The following is a 21,344-nucleotide window of genomic DNA, read 5'->3' as shown; positions in this document are numbered from 1 at the left end:
CTAGCAATCCAGATGTTTTGCTGCACCTAATGATATTCATCACTTGCGACTTTTCATTTAGGCGCAAAAACGGGCGCAAAAACACTCCAGCCCGAAGGTGGCGTTAACTGAGAAGAAAGCACTGAGCCCCTTTGCAGAACAGCTCATTTCTAGCAGCAGAGCTCAGCCAGACACTAGAGCATATAATACAGACATAAGATGCTCTGCAGACAGGAGCTGCAGACTCTATTTACAGTTCATCACCTTCTATTTACAAAACATTCTGCAGAATCCTGAGCTCAGAGCAAGAGAGAAGAGAACGTTACAGAATGTTGCACATAGTGCTGACAAGTGTCCCCCATGTAATTCTGCACAGTATCACCAGTGTGTCTGAGGGGGATACTGTGCAGAATTACAGGGGTGCAGCAGAAGATCGGCACTGGGGGATCCCCTCCAGGAGAAGCCCCTGCTGAGGAGGTCACTGGGTGCTGGGTGTCACACACCTGGGTGCTGCTGTGGGTGTTATCTTCATGCTGGGATGTGGGAGAAGCAGAGAGGAGCTTGTAGCAGGATCACATGTAAGTGCCAAAATTGTGCCTAAACTGTGTTAAAGTAAAGTGATTAATAAGAGGCAGGAAATTACCTTATCACAGATGGTTGTAGCTTGTGATAATTCTGGAAAACAGTGCGCCAGAATTTAGGCGCAACTACTACACTTAGGCGCACAAAAGTGATAAATGTGGCCCTTTCTCTCTTATTCCCTTTTATTTTGTGATAGTTTTTTTTTGTTGGGAAAATTGACTGATACGATGAACATTCAATCCTCTTCGCCTAATGTGACTACACCGTAACCAGAACATGTCCATAAAGTTATATGTAACACCAAAAGCACACACATGTCCTGGAATAAAGTTCTTATTTCCCATCATCCCCCATTATTTACACCTATGTTATGACGTTCTCAATCTCGTTCTTATGAAGCGCGGAGGGTTCTGTTATTGTGCAGCTAATACAATGGCGCACATCTAAAAGTGACTTTTATTATCTCATTAGAGAGGTTTATGGATATATAGTTATTTATTTGGGTTACCATTGTCTAAGGAACAGACAATGATACATCTGTGTGAATTTTCTGCAGTTCCATTTGCTACATATTTTGGTGAATACAGTATATTGGTGTGGGGTATGTATGCTCTCCTCACATCTTACTGTTTTAGGAAAGTAGATTTTCTTTATATAAGTATCTGGATTTGTACATATTTTAGAGGAAATTTTGAATGTTAATTGCCAAATGCATCGCCTGGTTGTCTGCTTTCAAAATTATATAGGTTTTATGGCGCCTTTACTTTTTATTCTGTTTTATTGCTATATTTTGCAGGTTGTGACTGTCTAAAATGTCTAGCTGAAAAGCAGATATCTAGTTATTACAGTTTTAGTGATATTATGTGGATTCATTTATGTGAACATATCAATAGGGCACATTTGTGAACTCTACGCCTTTTAGTAAATACGGGCACAAACACCACCAGTTCGGACCTAAGACACTCTCAGCTGTCCCTGTTCCCCGACACGCCTAAAGTAACATACAGGTTAGGGACATAGGGGATATTCATGTGCCTTCTCCCCCACTGTGTTGGCCTAAGTGGACAATGTAAACTGTACATCTCCTGCAGTACGGCGAAGAATAATTATCTCCCTTTTATTCGACCATATGAAATAAAAAAATGAAAAAAAAATATATTCTCTTTTTATTTTTATGTTTGAATTGTTTGCTTTTTATTAGGTAGGTCACATTTAAAAAAAGGCATAAACAAGTTCAGCATAGTAATAATTTAAGACTATACATCATAATTTCTATTTAATATAAAGTACATTTTATGAGTGCAAAAGACGTACAGGAGTGAACACCTGTACATTGAGTTCATGAAGAATACACTTTGTTCATATATTAATCTAATATAAAAGTATAATACATCTCAAAAGAACATACAGGAATACAAGACAATAATGTGCAAAGTGCTGCAAAGTCACAATACAGCTGATAAGATGTTTACCAGCATTTTCTGCATAGTTTTTATTTTTCCATTACATTCACAGAAGTAAACGTCATTTTGTTGAACGCAACGTAAAGCAGCGTCTTCTTCAGTGATGTCTTTAGATCACCTTTGTTCTTCATAGGTTGGGATCATTTCCGGTCTTTGAATTTTGAACTGTAACGATAGTTAGGTATAATTGTTTTACAACTTTTAGAATTATTTATTACAAAGTAAAACATAAAACAACTTTACTTGTTGATTCAAATATGTTACCATTAGTTTATACAGTGCTGTATGCTTTTATGTCTGCAGGGTTATTGACCAAAACACAAAGGGGGTCATTTATCAGGGCTTGTGCGCCAGCTTTCTGGCATACACACCCTGAAATAAAAACAATTCCTTACCAACTGACAGGCAATGCATTTATTTTCCCCTTTAAGCCACCTCCACACCAAATGGGCATGTGACCTGTGACCTTTCCAGCAGTTGTACAGCAGCGGAGTGCCTCCTGATGTATCCAGAGAGGCAGGACTTTCATCATACAACAGCGCACGAAGCGGCGGTGTATAACAAACTTCTCCCTATATCCAACCACAATTTGTATACAATAACTATTTGGATTGTCTAGACTTGGTTACAGACTACAAACTGTCAAGTAGTCTGATTCTTATTTTGATGGATACAGTTTAATCTCCCTACACTGTATCCAAATGGCAGACATGGAAACACATGCCTTTGCATAGTAGCTGGGTACACAAAATGGCAAATGCAAACGCTTTTATGCTCTAGTGGGAATGATAGATATGATTGTGGAAAAGGGACAAATTGTTAGATCTCCAAAACGTAGAATCCCTGATTCCGGTAGCCACTGACAGAATTAACACAGGTGGGTAGGCAGGTTTTATTACTCATACCAGTAAGTAATAAATCTATTGTTGGCATTAAAAAATCTTTTGCCACTTTTGTATGTCAAAAAGTCAAGAAAATCCTATGATCAATTACCCCTAGAGAATAAAGCAGATTTGCTCTTTAACTGATCGGAGGAGATTTCCTAGTGGAGATTCTTAACTCGTTTATATGTAAAGGGGCTGTCGGAGAGTAAGAAAAAAATCTGAGTTGGGAATAGGGCAAAGGCGTAACTACAGTGGCAGCAGCAATACCAACTGCTATGGGACCCACAGTGTCAGGGGGCTCATGCATCTGACCTGCCACACTAAAATAGAAGATGTGCACCATTATATACATATTATGCTGCACATTGTACAGTATAACATGTATATAACTGTGTACATCTTGTACAGTACACACCTGAGCCAGCAGCTCAGATAAGAAGTTTTGAAGAATGGGACAGCATAACGACAGAACTAGGTATCTCCCATCTCTACTTTCCCCACATGGTCAGCAGCTACTGGGACAGATCTGTGTAAGTGTATAAATGTATAGATCAGTGCATAAATGTGTGTAAGAGTGTATAAATGTGTGAATTTATCTATATATGGGGAGAGATATGTAGGGGGGAGGTGGTCCCATTCAGAAGTCTGGTGTGGGGCCTTGCCTCTTCTAGTTATGCTCCAGGGTTCCTGGCGGCTGGGAATTCCCACCCGTCACCATATGCCAGCGCCATACAGTGATAACAGGACAACCCCTTTAATCTATTTATTTACCGTTTGTGAAGTATCAACTTTGTCCAGCCTGGGTCTGTACACTCCTGCCGAGAGGTCGCTGCCTGAGGAGCTGAATGAATTTGTCTCAAAATCATATTTTCCAGATGTAGGCGATAAACTTCTCATACTCGCTCTGGCAAAAGCATCCATATCTAGTAAATGCAAACAAAGAATCTATTAGTAGAGATCACTCTCTGGTGTAATGGAGAGATAGAAACGAATAACCATTCAGAACATTAGGTGAGCTCTCATATGTCCATGATCACATGCCTATACATATTCCATGATTTTTTGGGTACTCCTTAGGTAGGGTAGGGCATAATCTTTCCAGAATACCTTTATATAGGTTAAATGTTACAGATTTACTTATAAAAAAATATTCTCCAGTCATGTGCAAATGAGCTGAGAAGAGTCATATAATTCCTGAAATAAGTCACTTTTATAGGCTGGAGAGGCAACTCCTATCTTGGGCCTCATGACACCTAGAAGCATTGTCACAGGTATCATAGCAAAGATATCGTCAGCATTTTCTGGATAAGAGTGTAATCGCTTTTTTAAGGTTTATCCGAAAGTGGGCATGACATAGCAAGGAGGCAGGGTAGGGGGCTATATCGATGTATTTTAAAAATTAAGATAACTGTATATACCCTTCATGTGACCCCAATGGATCATATGAAAAGAGCATGTAATGGGCCCTTTGTTGGACCTAGTGAAGTGAGAATGGTTCTACTTACCTGTATTCTGGAAGTTTGTTCTCTCCTCATCGTATGTAAACCACATTTTTGACTCCGCTCTCTCGCTGAATAAACTAATGGAAAGTAAAAATGAGAAGGTGATTGTCATGGATATAATTCTGTGTGATAACTCCCTGGACCATAATTAATAAAGTGTATTTTACATTCTTTATTCATTTCACATATGGAAGCAAACCGTACTTTTATGTTCCATTGCTTGTATAGCAGTGCCATGCATTGCATACATAATATGGCCTTGTTTAATGGAGTCTTGTTATTAGGTAACAAGGCAAAGATGACAACACAAACAGTGGATTAAAAGGAGAATAAAGGAACAGTCGTGATATTTTGTATTTAATTTCTATTACAGATATGAACACTGCGCTATTCTACTTATTACAATAACACTGCATTACAGGAGGGGTGGGGGCAGATTGAGACCGAGAGGAAGAGAAGAAGGAGCTGGGCTGAGGGTAGGAGTCTTTCATTGCTTGAGTGGGGGGTTCTCAAAATACCAAACCTGCCCTGTGCTCATCCATATTACAGTCACCTAGAGACATGTGTCCATATTACACGTCACCTAGAGACAGGCATCCATATTACACGTCACCTAGAGACAGGCGTCCATATTACACGTCACCTAGAGACAGGGTCCATATTACACATCACCTAGAGACAGGTGTCCATATTACACGTCACCTAGAGACAGGTGTCCATATTACACGTCACCTAGAGACAGGTGTCCATATTACACATCACCTAGAGACAGACGTCCATATTACACGTCACCTAGAGACAGGCGTCCATATTACACGTCACCTAGAGACAGGCGTCCATATTACACGTCACCTAGAGACAGGCGTCCATATTACACGTCACCTAGAGACAGGCGTCCATATTACACGTCACATAGAGACAGGCGTCCATATTACACATCACCTAGAGAAAGGCGTCCATATTACACGTCACCTAGAGACAGGCGTCCATATTACACGTCACCTAGAGACAGGCGTCCATATTACACATCACCTAGAGACAGGCGTCCATATTACAGTCACCTAGAGACATGTGTCCATATTACACGTCACCTAGAGACAGGCGTCCATATTACACGTCACCTAGAGACAGGCGTCCATATTACACGTCACCTAGAGACAGGCGTCCATATTACACATCACCTAGAGACAGGCGTCCATATTACACATCACCTAGAGACAGGTGTCCATATTACACGTCACCTAGAGACAGGCGTCCATATGACACGTCACCTAGAGACAGGCGTCCATATTACACGTCACCTAGAGACAGGCGTCCATATTACACGTCACCTAGAGACAGGCGTCCATATGACACGTCACCTAGAGACAGGCGTCCATATGACACGTCACCTAGAGACAGGCGTCCATATTACACGTCACCTAGAGACAGGCGTCCATATTACACGTCACCTACAGACAGGCGTCCATATCACATATCACCTAGAGACAGGCGTCCATATTACACGTCACCTAGAGACAGGTGTCCATATTACACGTCACATACAGACAGGCGTCCATATCACATGTCACCTAGAGACAGGCGTCCATATTACACGTCACCTACAGACAGGTGTCCATATCACATGTCACACCAAGTGGACTTCTTTAAGGGTAAGTGACAAGCACAAGGATGTAAAGTAGCACAAGACTCTTAATCTCTCATACTACACTATAATGACCAGATTTATTCCCCCCCCTAATAATTTTTCCACATACCTGAACATTCTTTTCTTCCTCAGGATGCAGATAGCAAAAATCAGAACAATGAGAAGGAGAAGAGCTCCGCCAATCACACCAAATATTAACCCGTAAAATCCAGAAGTTTGTTCATAGAGCTCACATTGCTTTCCTTGGTACTGGTAGAATTCATGCTTGTAGCACCTACAGCAGAGGATGAGTCTTATTACAGCTTATGGGATGGTTTGGTGATGTTGCTTATTTACTTATACTTTCTATAATTCTTTCTTTATAATAGTTATCTGCCTTTCAGTCAGGGCAGATTCAGCCAGCAGATGAAATGAGCAACAAGGACATGGAGCTCCATTATGGCATATCTTATGGAGATTTTACATCAGAATATCCTTAACATTTTCCTATTAATAATACTAAATCAGAATAAATATAAGAACTACAGCAATGCATACTCATGTATCACATAACAACCAACCACAATCCAGTTAACCCTTGTCAGAAAATACAAATAAATGTGATTTGATTGGCTCCTCCAGGAATTACTATGACATAATGGCTGCTTATGTAACATAAACGCTTACATGCAGATGGAGCCATTGGCTGCATTGTAGCAGTCTCCATGATAATTGCAGTAGTCAGGGGTATTGAAGCATGGCCCGGTGCAGTAACAGTGTATGTTATTACATGTTACTATGTAACCAGCGTAATTCAGCGAGCAGGTGACATAGTTCTTCAACTCGTCTACCACTGTAAGAATGAAAAGATGCAGATTAATCATATACCCAATAATGGAAGATATGAGAAGAAAAAAAATTGGCCAGTCATGGAGCTTCGCTTATGGTAACAAGGCCACGAATGTGCTTTTAGGTTGTGTGCTAGCAGATAGCACAAGGCCCATGTACTTCAATGGCTCACACACACGGTCGTAGTTTCCCTACCCTGTGTATGAGCCGACTGGCCAAACCGCAAGTCATAAAAGCATAGAAATATTTTACTTACTTATTTTACTCTTCTACTGTCCAGTTCCACATGGGATGCAAACAACAGACCATGGGTTTGTTGTTTGTGGCCTGTGATTAGTGATTGCAGCTTGTCTGCTGGTAGCCTTATGCCTTATGTTTGATGCATCCAGCACCCATCATGTGCTTGCTGGAACATGCACCCTGAATGCTCAGCAAATGGAACTGAACTTAAAGGGAACCCGTCACCACTATTTTCACAAATACAGGTAGTGGCAGGTTCCTATAGAGCTCTAGTAACTATCTGACACCCTGCTTTTAGCTAAAAATTGTTCCCCTCAGATCCCCATAAAATCAGAGTTATAATCTTGCCTGGTAACTATGCAGCTTTGGAGCGAGTCCATGGGGGCGTGGCCTAATGTCATGTGACCAGGGTGACATCATCAAAGGTCCTTGAGCTACTTAATATGAAAACTATACCCCATGTACATATATGACCACATAAAACCATCACAGCAGCCTCCATGGACTTCTACCCCTCTCCATGCAGGCTGCTGTGATTTCATGTGATAAAACATGCTGTGATTTCATGACATATATGCTTAGTGTACAGTTCCTAATGCTACAAAAGCTATAGGACCTGCGATGATGTCACCCTGGTCACATGACATTATAGCAGCATACAGAGATAGGATGGGGAGGAGCTGCTGGATTCAGCCCGAGGAGGCCACGCCCACCTGGACTACATGTAGCCATGCTTAGTTACCAGATAAAACTATAAAGTTGAATATATGGGGATCTCAGGGGTATAATTCTTAGCTACAAGCAGGGTGTCAGATAGTTATTAGAGCTCTATAGGAACCTGTCACTAGCTGTATTTGTGAAAATAGTGGTGACGGGTTCCCTTTAAGATGCCAATTTAATTCCGGTTGCTGAGTGTTCAGGCAGGACGTTCCAGCAATCACCAGTTTGATTCAAGTTGGATGCATCAAACTCATTCATGGACAAAAGGCCTTACTCAAAAGTCACCTACTGTCCTCCACTAGTCTGCAGCTAGAGCCTGTACTCCCATGATGACCAACCAACACTGGCATGAGCAGGAATACTTACTAGTTATTGCAGGTGGTTCTGGCTGTATTCGAGTAATGGAGACAGTAGTATTCATTATTCTTGTGAGCTCTGGGAGAGACTCGTTCAGAAAAGTGTTCACAGATTTATTCAAGTTATTGTTTATGAAGTCGATCCCCGTCTGGTTATTTGGATATGTATATATAGCAGTGCTGTCCACAATAATACTTCCACGTCTATAAAACAGAAATATAACACAAATTGTAAGTCTGTTAGGTTGTTCCTCCAATCTGAGACCAAAAGCTTCCCTCAGTAGGCATACCACATTTCCCCCATCATTTGGTTATCAAGACTGCAGTGCCCTAAGAATCAGTATCCCGAACAAGTATTAGAACCACAGGGGTTATTTATCATTAGACCAGCTCCTTGGGACAGTCATCAGATTCATGGCTTTGGCCCTATAATAACTTAATGTACTTATGGTCTATTTTCTGGGATTTTTTAAAAAAGTCCCCAAAAAGTTTCAAATTGCATAAAAAGTCCCAGCACATAGACCAGCAGGGGACTGGAGCAACTATAAGACTTTTTGCAAAAGTCTCAAGTCATGAATGTGGCTGTGCACTGTGTTGCACTAGCAGTAGTTCTATGTTTTAGGTGAAATGAAGAGGTGTATATATTCCTGTTACTATTTACTTTTTAGCAGTGAAAAGTCTCAAAAAACCTTAATGTGACTACACTGAGACTTTTTTACCCCAAAAAAGCCCAGGAAAACCAATGATAAATAACACCCATATTGTCTATCTATGTGGTAGTTGTCCAAAATACAGCACCTAAAGCCCTTCACATGTCCGTAATGTCTTGCTAATGTATTGCTTTATTAGATGGCAAATAACAAAAAATATTCTTCTTCTGCATTAGGACCTGTATAAGCTGGTAACGCTCTTCTGGAACCGAGAAGTACTTTTGGTGGTTGTTTTGACATAAATCTGATGTTTGCTATTTCTACTTTTATGGTGGCCTACATTTTTTTTTTTTGTGAGGTGGGCAGTGTGAGGCATTTCTGCTTAAGAGCCCAAATCTATGCCATGCAATGTTGGAGCCTCCTGATGTATCCGATGGTGGACATGGTGCTTGTTTGGCGGTCCACCAGAACCAAAAATTATGGAAAAATTAGTTTTACGATCTAACTTTGTAAACAAATGTACCTGAAGCCATTGATGACCACTTTAGAAAAATAATTTGGTGATGCTCTTCTGAAAGCAGTTTCCAGCTGTAAAGAAAACAGAATTAGTCAGAAAATGTAAATTATTTTTGTCACCATTCCTATAGTAATGAGTTATACATACATACACGTCCACATACACAGAAAAGAAAAGTTGCCCAAACTCTCCAGCTCTATGTGAATGGAGGCTTCCTATAACACTCTCGATAAACAGGGAGAAGGAAGGTTCAGGCATAACGGAGAAGATTAATCAGGGCTTGTATATCAGTTTTCTGACATACAAGCCCTGAAATAATCACAAAGCCTTGTGAATTGCCAGGCACTGCAATTATTATCCTCTTTACGTCAGCTCCACACCAAGGGGCAGTGAAGGGTGGCACGGGTGATGGTGAGGTGGGCAGTATGAGGCATTTCTGCTTAAGAGCCCAAATCTATGTCATGCAATGTTGGAGCCTCCTGATGTATCCGGTGGTGGGCATGGTGCTTGTTTGGCGGCGTATGATAAATGTCCATTAAAGAATCTTATCATGCCCCATCCTTTATTCAGCTTGGGTGTCTGGCAGCAGATCCTCCCCCACTTTCTAGTGAAAAGACATGCACACTTGGCCAAACTAAACAAACATCTGCATGTGAGAGTCAGAACAAATATCTATTTAGGGTGTACAGTCTCCTTTAGGCCATTAGATCACCATAACATAATCATAAGATACAGGCAGGTTTACCCATAAAGCAACCCATGCAATTGTTTCTGGCCTCACACTGACATCCTCAAGTCACCACTAACGCTTAAAGTTACGGCACAGTAGGGAGTTGTGCAATAGTGGGCACCCAGGAAATGCTTGGGGCCCCAGAAATACCACATCTTGGTATGTCCTACTTCTGGGTGTAAGACAATGCTCAGTACAAAGTACTTGCCATCAAAATGTTATTTAACTATAGAGTAGTTAATGAGAAGCCACAATTTGTTGTCACAAAATGGAGTGAGAGAGGGGCCTAATTTTGATAGTTTGCAATGTTCTTACTCTCAATATATTAAAAAAATCTACTAGTGACAGCAGCAGGTATCCATATAAGTGTGGTCTGATGTGTCGAATGAGCCAACACTTGCCACACTATTAGGCAGAATAGTGCACCCTGTTAGCCAGTAGTTATACAGATAAAAGTCCTAAGTTTTTGATACATTTTGTTGGCTAACTAAACAGGATGATGATAATTGCAAGCTTTCGAGACTACTTAGGACTTAAGTGGTCTCCAAATCTGTGCAGTGGCCATTGGGATCTGTCATGTGCATGTAGTATATTAGATAACAGTGCCTCTCTGCAGATACAGATGTAACAATATACAATGACTACTTACATATTAGAATAACGCAGTACTAACTCTTTATACTTACCACATTTATAATTTGTTTATACAGAATAATGTAGTCTACGGATGATGTATTCTTCAAACCTTCAGTATATGCCTTATTTATAGTGATCTCAACAGAGATGTTACGTATTGGGCCTCCACTATCTGTAAAACAAAGTAATATACTGACATTTTACTTAAATCCTAATAACATTAAAATTGTGTTATTGCGACTTTGAAAAACTAGTTACATTTAGGCCTAGAAACTAGACACTATGGTAGTATTTGTACCAAAGGACCCTTTTCATTAGTGTTTGAACCTGTTATGAAAACCAAAACCAAGACGGTACAGGAGCAAAGCTTTCCATTGTACCTCATCTCTGTTGAGTTTCCACTTCTGGGTTTTGCTGGAAATAACTGGGGCAAATAACAAATAAAATGACAAATGTGAACATACCAGCAGTTTTGTTGACACAAGCCTATAGGCAGTGTTTGATAGAAGCCCTAAAAGAATCGTTTAACAATGCTTTTGTGTGTGCTGTTAGTAGCGGTAAAACTATAAAAATGCATATTTATTCAAATATTGTAGCTGGACCTGTTGAACTAGGGCACACTTCTGTGTGAGATTCCTTCACTGAACGTTGAACAGTCTACCCTCTGCTCTGATGAAGTGTTGTAGCAGGTTTCTGTTTAAGTATTACAGCAGAGGGGGAGAGGGATGAAGTGTTGCAGCAGGCTTATGTTTAAGTATTACAGCAGAGGGGGAGAGTGAGGTGTGTGAAAACTCACCCCTTGCTCCAAGTCCAGCTACAATCCTGGAAATTAAATACATTTTCACACTCCTTCTTCTGCTGCTACTAACAGCATACAAGATTTGGCTACACAGATCTTAAGGGCCAATACCTATCACAGTCTACAGCTTTGTATGGTGAAAATTGTTGCTCACCATTGCAACTAAAATCTACAAAATAAAGTTGGTTTCCATTGAGAATATACTGTTTTGGGGGCTTTTTTAGCATAAAAGTTGCATTGAGTTTTTTTTGAGGCTTTTCAATACTATAAAGTTGCACAAGACTATTTCTGCCACTTCAATAATCTGCTGTAAACGTAGAACTACTGCTAGTGCAACAATGTGCAAAGCCAGATTGATGACTTGGGATTTTTGCGAAAATCTGGGTTTAGATTTGTAAAAGAAAGAAGGGAAGTTGAGAGAACAAATACATGACTCCAGGATGCTTTCTCCTATAACATTCACTATAAGCAATAATAGTTAACAAATGGCACACTGGATGTTTACAACATGTTAAATATACAAAGCTAGGACAGCTCTATGTATAGTGCGCTGGTACTGTAAATCCATTCTGTATTTGTAATGGATGACAACTTATATCCCATTTCTAGACTGAGCAATTCATTATGAAAAGGTACAAAAGTTTCATGTAAACTTACTTAACACCGCAGATGTCTCATTTTTTCCATATTCACAGCTACTTCCAATATAATATCTACTGCAAACACAAGTGCAGATTCCATTAATATATGAGCACTGTTGATTTTCGGTGCCTATACAGGGTTCCTGAGGAGGACTGAAAGATGTCGAAGGTGTGGTAGATATGGTAGATTTTCCTATGGATGTCACAATAGCTGTGGTATTAGATAGACCATGTGATGGAGATGTTTTCGCTGTGGTGTAATTCAGTGGTGGCTTCACAGTGGACACATTTTCTGAGATGTTCAGATGCTCATTGGTTGAAGTAATAGGCAACTTATTTTCTGTGTAAAATTTGGTTGTATTACTATAGCTTTCTGAAACTGGAGAGGTGGACTTGGAAAGACTTGGTTTTTGAGTTGAGGATGTAATATTACTGCTAGATGTATTAACAGAAACATGAGTCACAGAAGATTCCTGTGTAACCACAGACTCTGGAGCAAGTGTTGAAAAATAAGTCTTTGAGATATTATCAGTCCTCGCTTTTGTTGATGCTGAACTAGTAATTTTATCCTCAGTTGAGAATTGTTTTGTATGCATAGTGTTAGTCATTGGAGATGACAAGGTGGATGACACAGTGGGCAAGTGAGTTGGCAGTGCTGTAGATAATGTGCTAGTTTTCTCAGTTCTAGTTGAAGTAACTGCTTCCGTGGTCAGCTCAGTAGTATAGCCAACGTTTGGTAGTGTTGATGATGCTGAAGACAGCATTGCCTCTGTAGTTGAAAGGTAAATGGTTTGAGTGGTAATAGACGCATGAGATGTTGAAACCTCTTTTGATGCGACAGATAATTGTGTAGATGTCTCTGGCATAAGAGATGTTACTGTTGTAGAGATATTTTCTGGAGTTGGACCAGCTGAGACTGAGGTGCTTGAGGAAGATGATATTGATTCTGTTTCCAAAGGAGCACTTGTTTCTTCAAATGATGTAGGGGTAATTGAAAATGTAGAAAATATTGGGGCGCTGGACATTTCAGTTGTTAGACTTGTTGCAGTTTCTGAAGTCATCTTGGTTGGTGGAGATGACGTCAGGGTCTCATTTACCTCCGGAGAGAATGAAGGCTCAGACCTCACAGTTTGTAGAATTGTTGTAGATGGTATTTCAGAAGTTGTAGCTGATGGATGACTACTTTGTGTGATTGATGATGAACCTTCAGAAGATGATGATACTGGTAAAATGGTGGATGACACATTCGACAAGTGAGTTGAAAATTCTGTAGATAGTGTGCTAGTTTCCTCTGCTTTGGTTGAAGTAACTGCTTCAGTGGAGTGCTCAGTAGTGAAAACGATGTTTGGTTCTGTTGATGCAGAGGATGATAATTCTTCTGTACTTGTAGGGCTAATGGTTTGAGTGGTAATAGACACATGAGATGTTTTAGCCTCTGTTGATGCAGCAGATAACTGTGTAGATGTTTTTGGCATAAGAGATGTTACTGTTGTAGAGATATTTTCTGGAGTTGGACCAGCTGAGACTGAGGTGCTTGAGGAAAATGATATTGATTCTGTTTCCAAAGGAGCACTTGTTTCTTCTAATGATGTAGGGGTAATTGAAAATGTGGAAAATATTGGGGCGGTGGACATTTCAGTTATAAGACTTGTTGCAGTTTCTGATGTCATCCCGGTTGGTGGAGATGACGTCAGGGTCTCATTTACCTCCGGAGAGAATGAAGGCTCAGACCTCACAGTTTGTAGAATTGTTGTAGATGGTAGTTCAGAAGTTGTAGCTGATGGATGACTACTTTGTGTGATTGATGATGAACCTTCAGAAGATGATGATACTGGTAAAACGGTGGATGACACAGTCGACAAGTAAGTTGAAAATTCTGTAGATAGTGTGCTAGTTTCCTCTGCTTTGGTTGAAGTAACTGCTTCAGTGGAGTGCTCAGTAGTGAAAACGGTGTTTGGTTCTGTTGATGCAGAGGATGATAATTCTTCTGTACTTGTAGGGCTAATGGTTTGAGTGGTAATAGACGCATAGGATGTTTTAGCCTCTGTTGATGCAGCAGGTAACTGTGTAGATGTTTTTGGCATAAGAGATGTTACTGTTGTAGAGATATTTTCGGGAGTTGGACCAGCTGAGACTGAGGTGCTTGAGGAAAATGATATTGATTCTGTTTGGAAAGGAGCACTTGTTTCTTCAAATGATGTAGGGGTAATTGAAAATGTGGAAAATATTGGGGTGCTGGACATTTCAGTTGTTAGACTTGTTGCAGTTTCTGAAGTCATCCCGGTTGGTTGAGATGATGTCAGGGTCTCATTTACCTCCGGAGAGATTGAAGGCTCAGACCTCACAGTTTGTAGAATTGTTGTAGATGGGAGTTCAGAAGTTGTAGCTGATGGATGACTACTTTGTGTGATTGATGATGAACCTTCAGAAGTTGATGATACTGGTAAAACGGTGGATGACACAGTCGACAAGTCAGTTGAAAATTCTGTAGATAGTGTGCTAGTTTCCTCTGCTTTGGTTGAAGTAACTGCTTCAGTGGAGTGCTCAGTAGTGAAAACGGTGTTTGGTTCTGTTGATGCAGAGGATGATAATTCTTCTGTACTTGTAGGGCTAATGGTTTGAGTGGTAATAGACGCATTAGATGTTTTAGCCTCTGTTGATGCAGCAGGTAACTGTGTAGATGTTTTTGGTACAAGAGATGTTACTGTTGTAGAGATATTTTCTGGAGTTGGGCCAGCTGAGATTGAAGTGCTTGAGGAAAATGATATTGATTCTGTTTGGAAAGGCGCACTTGTTTCTTCAAATGATGTAGGGGTAATTGAAAATGTAGAAAATATTGGGGTGCTGGACATTTCAGTTATAAGACTTGTTGCAGTTTCTGATGTCATCCCGGTTGGTGGAGATGACGTCAGGGTCTCATTTACCTCCGGAGAGAATGAAGGTTCAGACCTCACAGTTTGTAGAATTGTTGTAGATGGTAGTTCAGAAGTTGTAGCTGATGGATGACTACTTTGTGTGATTGATGATGAACCTTCAGAAGTTGATGATACTGGTAAAATGGTGGATGACACAGTCGACAAGTGAGTTGAAAATTCTGTAGATAGTGTGCTAGTTTCCTCTGCTTTGGTTGAAGTAACTGCTTCAGTGGAGTGCTCAGTAGTGAAAACGGTGTTTGGTTCTGTTGATGCAGAGGATGATAATTCTTCTGTACTTGTAGGGCTAATGGTTTGAGTGGTAATAGACGCATGAGATGTTTTAGCCTCTGTTGATGCAGCAGGTAACTGTGTAGATGTTTTTGGCATAAGAGATGTTACTGTTGTAGAGATATTTTCTGGAGTTGGACCAGCTGAGACTGAGGTGCTTGAGGAAAATGATATTGATTCTGTTTCCAAAGGAGCACTTGTTTCTTCAAATGATGTAGGGGTAATTGAAAATGTAGAAAATATTGGGGCGCTGGACATTTCAGTTGTTAGACTTGTTGCAGTTTCTGAAGTCATCCCGGTTGGTGGAGATGATGTCAGGGTCTCATTTACCTCCGGAGAGAATGAAGGCTCAGACCTCACAGTTTGTAGAATTGTTGTAGATGGTAGTTCAGAAGTTGTAGCTGATGGATGACTACTTTGTGTGATTGATGATGAACCTTCAGAAGTTGATGATACTGGTAAAATGGTGGATGACACAGTCGACAAGTAAGTTGAAAATTCTGTAGATACTGTGCTAGTTTCCTCTGCTTTGGTTGAAGTAACTGCTTCAGTGGAGTGCTCAGTAGTGAAAACGGTGTTTGGTTCTGTTGATGCAGAGGATGATAATTCTTCTGTACTTGTAGGGCTAATGGTTTGAGTGGTAATAGACGCATGAGATGTTTTAGCCTCTGTTGATGCAGCAGGTAACTGTGTAGATGTTTTTGGCATAAGAGATGTTACTGTTGTAGAGATATTTTCTGGAGTTGGACCAGCTGAGATTGAAGTGCTTGAGGAAAATGATATTGATTCTGTTTGGAAAGGCGTACTTGTTTCTTCAAATGATGTAGGGGTAATTGAAAATGTGGAAAATATTGGGGCGGTGGACATTTCAGTTGTTAGACTTGTTGAAGTTTCTGAAGTCATCCCGGTTGGTTGAGATGATGTCAGGGTCTCATTTACCTCCGGAGAGATTGAAGGCTCAGACCTCACAGTTTGTAGAATTGTTGTAGATGGTAGTTCAGAAGTTGTAGCTGATGGATGACTACTTTGTGTGATTGATGATGAACCTTCAGAAGTTGATGATACTGGTAAAACGGTGGATGACACAGTCGACAAGTGAGTTGAAAATTCTGTAGATAGTGTGCTAGTTTCCTCTGCTTTGGTTGAAGTAACTGCTTCAGTGGAGTGCTCAGTAGTGAAAAGGGTGTTTGGTTCTGTTAGTGCAGAGGATGATAATTCTTCTGTACTTGTAGGGCTAATGGTTTGAGTGGTAATAGACGCATGAGATGTTTTAGCCTCTGTTGATGCAGCAGGTAACTGTGTAGATGTTTTTGGCATAAGAGATGTTACTGTTGTAGAGATATTTTCTGGAGTTGGACCAGCTGAGACTGAGGTGCTTGAGGAAAATGATATTGATTCTGTTTCCAAAGGAGCACTTGTTTCTTCAAATGATGTAGGGGTAATTGAAAATGTAGAAAATATTGGGGAGCTGGACATTTCAGTTGTTAGACTTGTTGCAGTTTCTGAAGTCATCTTGGTTGGTGGAGATGATGTCAGGGTCTCATTTACCTCCGGAGAGATTGAAGGCTCAGACCTCACAGTTTGTAGAATTGTTGTAGATGGTAGTTCAGAAGTTGTAGCTGATGGATGACTACTTTGTGTGATTGATGATGAACCTTCAGAAGTTGATGATACTGGTAAAACGGTGGATGACACAGTCGACAAGTGAGTTGAAAATTCTGTAGATAGTGTGCTAGTTTCCTCTGCTTTGGTTGAAGTAACTGCTTCAGTGGAGTGCTCAGTAGTGAAAAGGGTGTTTGGTTCTGTTAGTGCAGAGGATGATAATTCTTCTGTACTTGTAGGGCTAATGGTTTGAGTGGTAATAGACGCATGAGATGTTTTAGCCTCTGTTGATGCAGCAGGTAACTGTGTAGATGTTTTTGGCATAAGAGATGTTACTGTTGTAGAGATATTTTCTGGAGTTGGACCAGCTGAGACTGAGGTGCTTGAGGAAAATGATATTGATTCTGTTTCCAAAGGAGCACTTGTTTCTTCAAATGATGTAGGGGTAATTGAAAATGTAGAAAATATTGGGGAGCTGGACATTTCAGTTGTTAGACTTGTTGCAGTTTCTGAAGTCATCTTGGTTGGTGGAGATGATGTCAGGGTCTCATTTACCTCCGGAGAGAATGAAGGTTCAGACCTCACAGTTTGTAGAATTGTTGTAGATGGTAGTTCAGAAGTTGTAGCTGATGGATGACTACTTTGTGTGATTGATGATGAACCTTCAGAAGTTGATGATACTGGTAAAATGGTGGATGACACAGTCGACAAGTGAGTTGAAAATTCTGTAGATAGTGTGCTAGTTTCCTCTGCTTTGGTTGAAGTAACTGCTTCAGTGGAGTGCTCAGTAGTGAAAACGGTGTTTGGTTGTGTTGGTGCAGAGGATGATAATTCTTCTGTACTTGTAGGGCTAATGGTTTGAGTGGTAATAGACACATGAGATGTTTTAGCCCCTGTTGATGCAGCAGATAACTGTGTAGATGTTTTTGGCATAAGAGATGTTACTGTTGTAGAGATATTTTCTGGAGTTGGACCAGCTGAGACTGAGGTGCTTGAGGAAAATGATATTGATTCTGTTTCCAAAGGAGCACTTGTTTCTTCAAATGATGTAGGGGTAATTGAAAATGTAGAAAATATTAGGGAGCTGGACATTTCAGTTGTTAGACTTGTTGCAGTTTCTGAAGTCATCTTGGTTGGTGGAGATGATGTCAGGGTCTCATTTACCTCCGGAGAGAATGAAGGTTCAGACCTCACAGTTTGTAGAATTGTTGTAGATGGTAGTTCAGAAGTTGTAGCTGATGGATGACTACTTTGTGTGATTGATGATGAACTTTCAGAAGTTGATGATACTGGTAAAATGGTGGATGACACAGTCGACAAGTCAGTTGAAAATTCTGTAGATAGTGTGCTAGTTTCCTCTGCTTTGGTTGAAGTAACTGCTTCAGTGGAGTGCTCAGTAGTGAAAACGGTGTTTGGTTCTGTTGGTGAAGAGGATAATAATTCTTCTGTACTTGTAGGGCTAATGGTTTGAGTGGTAATAGACGCATAAGATGTTTTAGCCTCTGTTGATGAAGCAGGTAACTGTGTAGATGTTTTTGGTACAAGAGATGTTACTGTTGTAGAGATATTTTCTGGAGTTGGACCAGCTGAGACTGAGGTGCTTGAGGAAAATGATATTGATTCTGTTTCCAAAGGAGCACTTGTTTCTTCAAATGATGTAGGGGTAATTGAAAATTTGGAAAATATTGGGGCGGAGGACATTTCAGTTATAAGACTTGTTGCAGTTTCTGATGTCATCCCGGTTGGTGGAGATGACGTCAGGGTCTCATTTACCTCCGGAGAGAATGAAGGCTCAGACCTCACAGTTTGTAGAATTGTTGTAGATGGTAGTTCAGAAGTTGTAGCTGATGGATGACTACTTTGTGTGATTGATGATGAACCTTCAGAAGTTGATGATACTGGTAAAACGGTGGATGACACAGTCGACAAGTAAGTTGAAAATTCTGTAGATAGTGTGCTAGTTTCCTCTGCTTTGGTTGAAGTAACTGCTTCAGCGGAGTGCTCAGTAGTGAAAACGGTGTTTGGTTCTGTTGGTGCAGAGGATGATAATTCTTCTGTACTTGTAGGGCTAATGGTTTGAGTGGTAATAGACGCATGAGATGTTTTAGCCTCTGTTGATGCAGCAGGTAACTGTGTAGATGTTTTTGGCATAAGAGATGTTACTGTTGTAGAGATATTTTCGGGAGTTGGACCAGCTGAGACTGAGGTGCTTGAGGAAAATGATATTGATTCTGTTTGGAAAGGAGCACTTGTTTCTTCAAATGATGTAGGGGTAATTGAAAATGTGGAAAATATTGGGGTGCTGGACATTTCAGTTGTTAGACTTGTTGCAGTTTCTGAAGTCATCCCGGTTGGTTGAGATGATGTCAGGGTCTCATTTACCTCTGGAGAGATTGAAGGCTCAGACCTCACAGTTTGTAGAATTGTTGTAGATGGTAGTTCAGAAGTTTTAGCTGATGGATGACTTCTTTGTGTGATTGATGATGAACCTTCAGAAGTTGATGATACTGGTAAAATGGTGGATGACACAGTCGACAAGTGAGTTGAAAATTCTGTAGATAGTGTGCTAGTTTCCTCTGCTTTGGTTGAAGTAACTGCTTCAGTGGAGTGCTCAGTAGTGAAAACGGTATTTGGTTCTGTTGATGCAGAGGATGATAATTCTTCTGTACTTGTAGGGCTAATGGTTTGAGTGGTAATAGACGCATGAGATGTTTTAGCCTCTGTTGATGCAGCAGATAACTGTGTAGAGGTTTTTGGCATATGAGATGTTACTGTGGTAGAGATATTTTCTGGAGCTGGACCAGCTGAGATTGAAGTGCTTGAGGAAAATGATACTGATTCTGTTTGGAAAGGCGTACTTGTTTCTTCAAATGATGTAGGGGTAATTGAAAATGTAGAAAATATTGGGGCGCTGGACATTTCAGTTGTTAGACTTGTTGCAGTTTCTGAAGTCATCCCGGTTGGTGGAGATGAGGTCAGGGTCTCATTTACCTCCGGAGAGAATGAAGGCTCAGACCTCACAGTTTGTAGAATTGTTGTAGATGGTAGTTCAGAAGTTGTAGCTGATGGATGACTACTTTGTGTGATTGATGATGAACCTTCAGAAGTTGATGATACTGTTAAAACGGTGGATGACACAGTCGGCAAGTCAGTTGAAAATTCTGTAGATAGTGTGCTAGTTTCCTCTGCTTTGGTTGAAGTAACTGCTTCAGTGGAGTGCTCAGTAGTGAAAAGGGTGTTTGGTTCTGTTAGTGCAGAGGATGATAATTCTTCTGTACTTGTAGGGCTAATGGTTTGAGTGGTAATAGACGCATGAGATGTTTTAGCCTCTGTTGATGCAGCAGGTAACTGTGTAGATGTTTTTGGCATAAGAGATGTTACTGTTGTAGAGATATTTTCTGGAGTTGGACCAGCTGAGACTGAGGTGCTTGAGGAAAATGATATTGATTCTGTTTCCAAAGGAGCACTTGTTTCTTCAAATGATGTAGGGGTAATTGAAAATGTAGAAAATATTGGGGCGCTGGACATTTCAGTTGTTAGACTTGTTGCAGTTTCTGAAGTCATCCCGGTTGGTGGAGATGATGTCAGGGTCTCATTTACCTCCGGAGAGAATGAAGGTTCAGACCTCACAGTTTGTAGAATTGTTGTAGATGGTAGTTCAGAAGTTGTAGCTGATGGATGACTACTTTGTGTGATTGATGATGAACCTTCAGAAGTTGATGATACTGGTAAAATGGTGGATGACACAGTCGACAAGTAAGTTGAAAATTCTGTAGATAGTGTGCGAGTTTCCTCTGCTTTGGTTGAAGTAACTGCTTCAGTGGAGTGCTCAGTAGTGAAAATGGTCTTTGGTTCTGTTGATGCAGAGGATGATAATTCTTCTGTACTTGTAGGGCTAATGGTTTGAGTGGTAATAGACGCATAAGATGTTTTAGCCTCTGTTGATGCAGCAGATAACTGTGTAGATGTTTTTGGTACAAGAGATGTTACTGTTGTAGAGATATTTTCGGGAGTTGAACCAGCTGAGACTGAGGTGCTTGAGGAAAATGATATTGATTCTGTTTGGAAAGGAGCACTTGTTTCTTCAAATGATGTAGGGGTAATTGAAAATGTGGAAAATATTGGGGTGCTGGACATTTCAGTTGTTAGACTTGTTGCAGTTTCTGAAGTCATCCCGGTTGGTTGAGATGATGTCAGGGTCTCATTTACCTCCGGAGAGAATGAAGGCTCAGACCTCACAGTTTGTAGAATTGTTGTAGATGGTAGTTCAGAAGTTGTAGCTGATGGATGACTACTTTGTGTGATTAATGATGAACCTTCAGAAGTTGATGATACTGGTAAAACGGTGGATGACACAGTCGACA

At 40.5% G+C, this 21,344-nt stretch overlaps 1 protein-coding gene across 1 annotated transcript in view; it reads right to left on the bottom strand.

The window, feature by feature from the left end:
* Window positions 1-1,709: 1,709 nt before the first annotated feature.
* The window catches only part of LOC140065921 (uncharacterized), a 29,602-nt gene continuing 9,967 nt past the window's right edge, over window positions 1,710-21,344 (bottom strand). Inside the window, exons 3-11 of the mRNA XM_072113480.1 lie at window positions 12,192-20,937; window positions 10,786-10,907; window positions 9,376-9,440; window positions 8,213-8,406; window positions 6,725-6,890; window positions 6,168-6,332; window positions 4,414-4,487; window positions 3,680-3,831; window positions 1,710-2,189 (exon numbers count right to left, since the gene is read on the bottom strand). Coding sequence (XP_071969581.1) covers window positions 2,139-2,189; window positions 3,680-3,831; window positions 4,414-4,487; window positions 6,168-6,332; window positions 6,725-6,890; window positions 8,213-8,406; window positions 9,376-9,440; window positions 10,786-10,907; window positions 12,192-20,937 — 9,735 coding nt within the window. The 3' untranslated portion in view covers window positions 1,710-2,138. The remainder of the gene's footprint in view (window positions 2,190-3,679; window positions 3,832-4,413; window positions 4,488-6,167; window positions 6,333-6,724; window positions 6,891-8,212; window positions 8,407-9,375; window positions 9,441-10,785; window positions 10,908-12,191; window positions 20,938-21,344) is intronic.

This window comes from Engystomops pustulosus, chromosome 6 (assembly GCF_040894005.1).
Source record: "Engystomops pustulosus chromosome 6, aEngPut4.maternal, whole genome shotgun sequence".
In the NCBI taxonomy this organism is placed as follows: Eukaryota; Metazoa; Chordata; class Amphibia; order Anura; family Leptodactylidae; genus Engystomops; species Engystomops pustulosus.
This window is presented reverse-complemented; position numbering and strand designations above follow the sequence as displayed.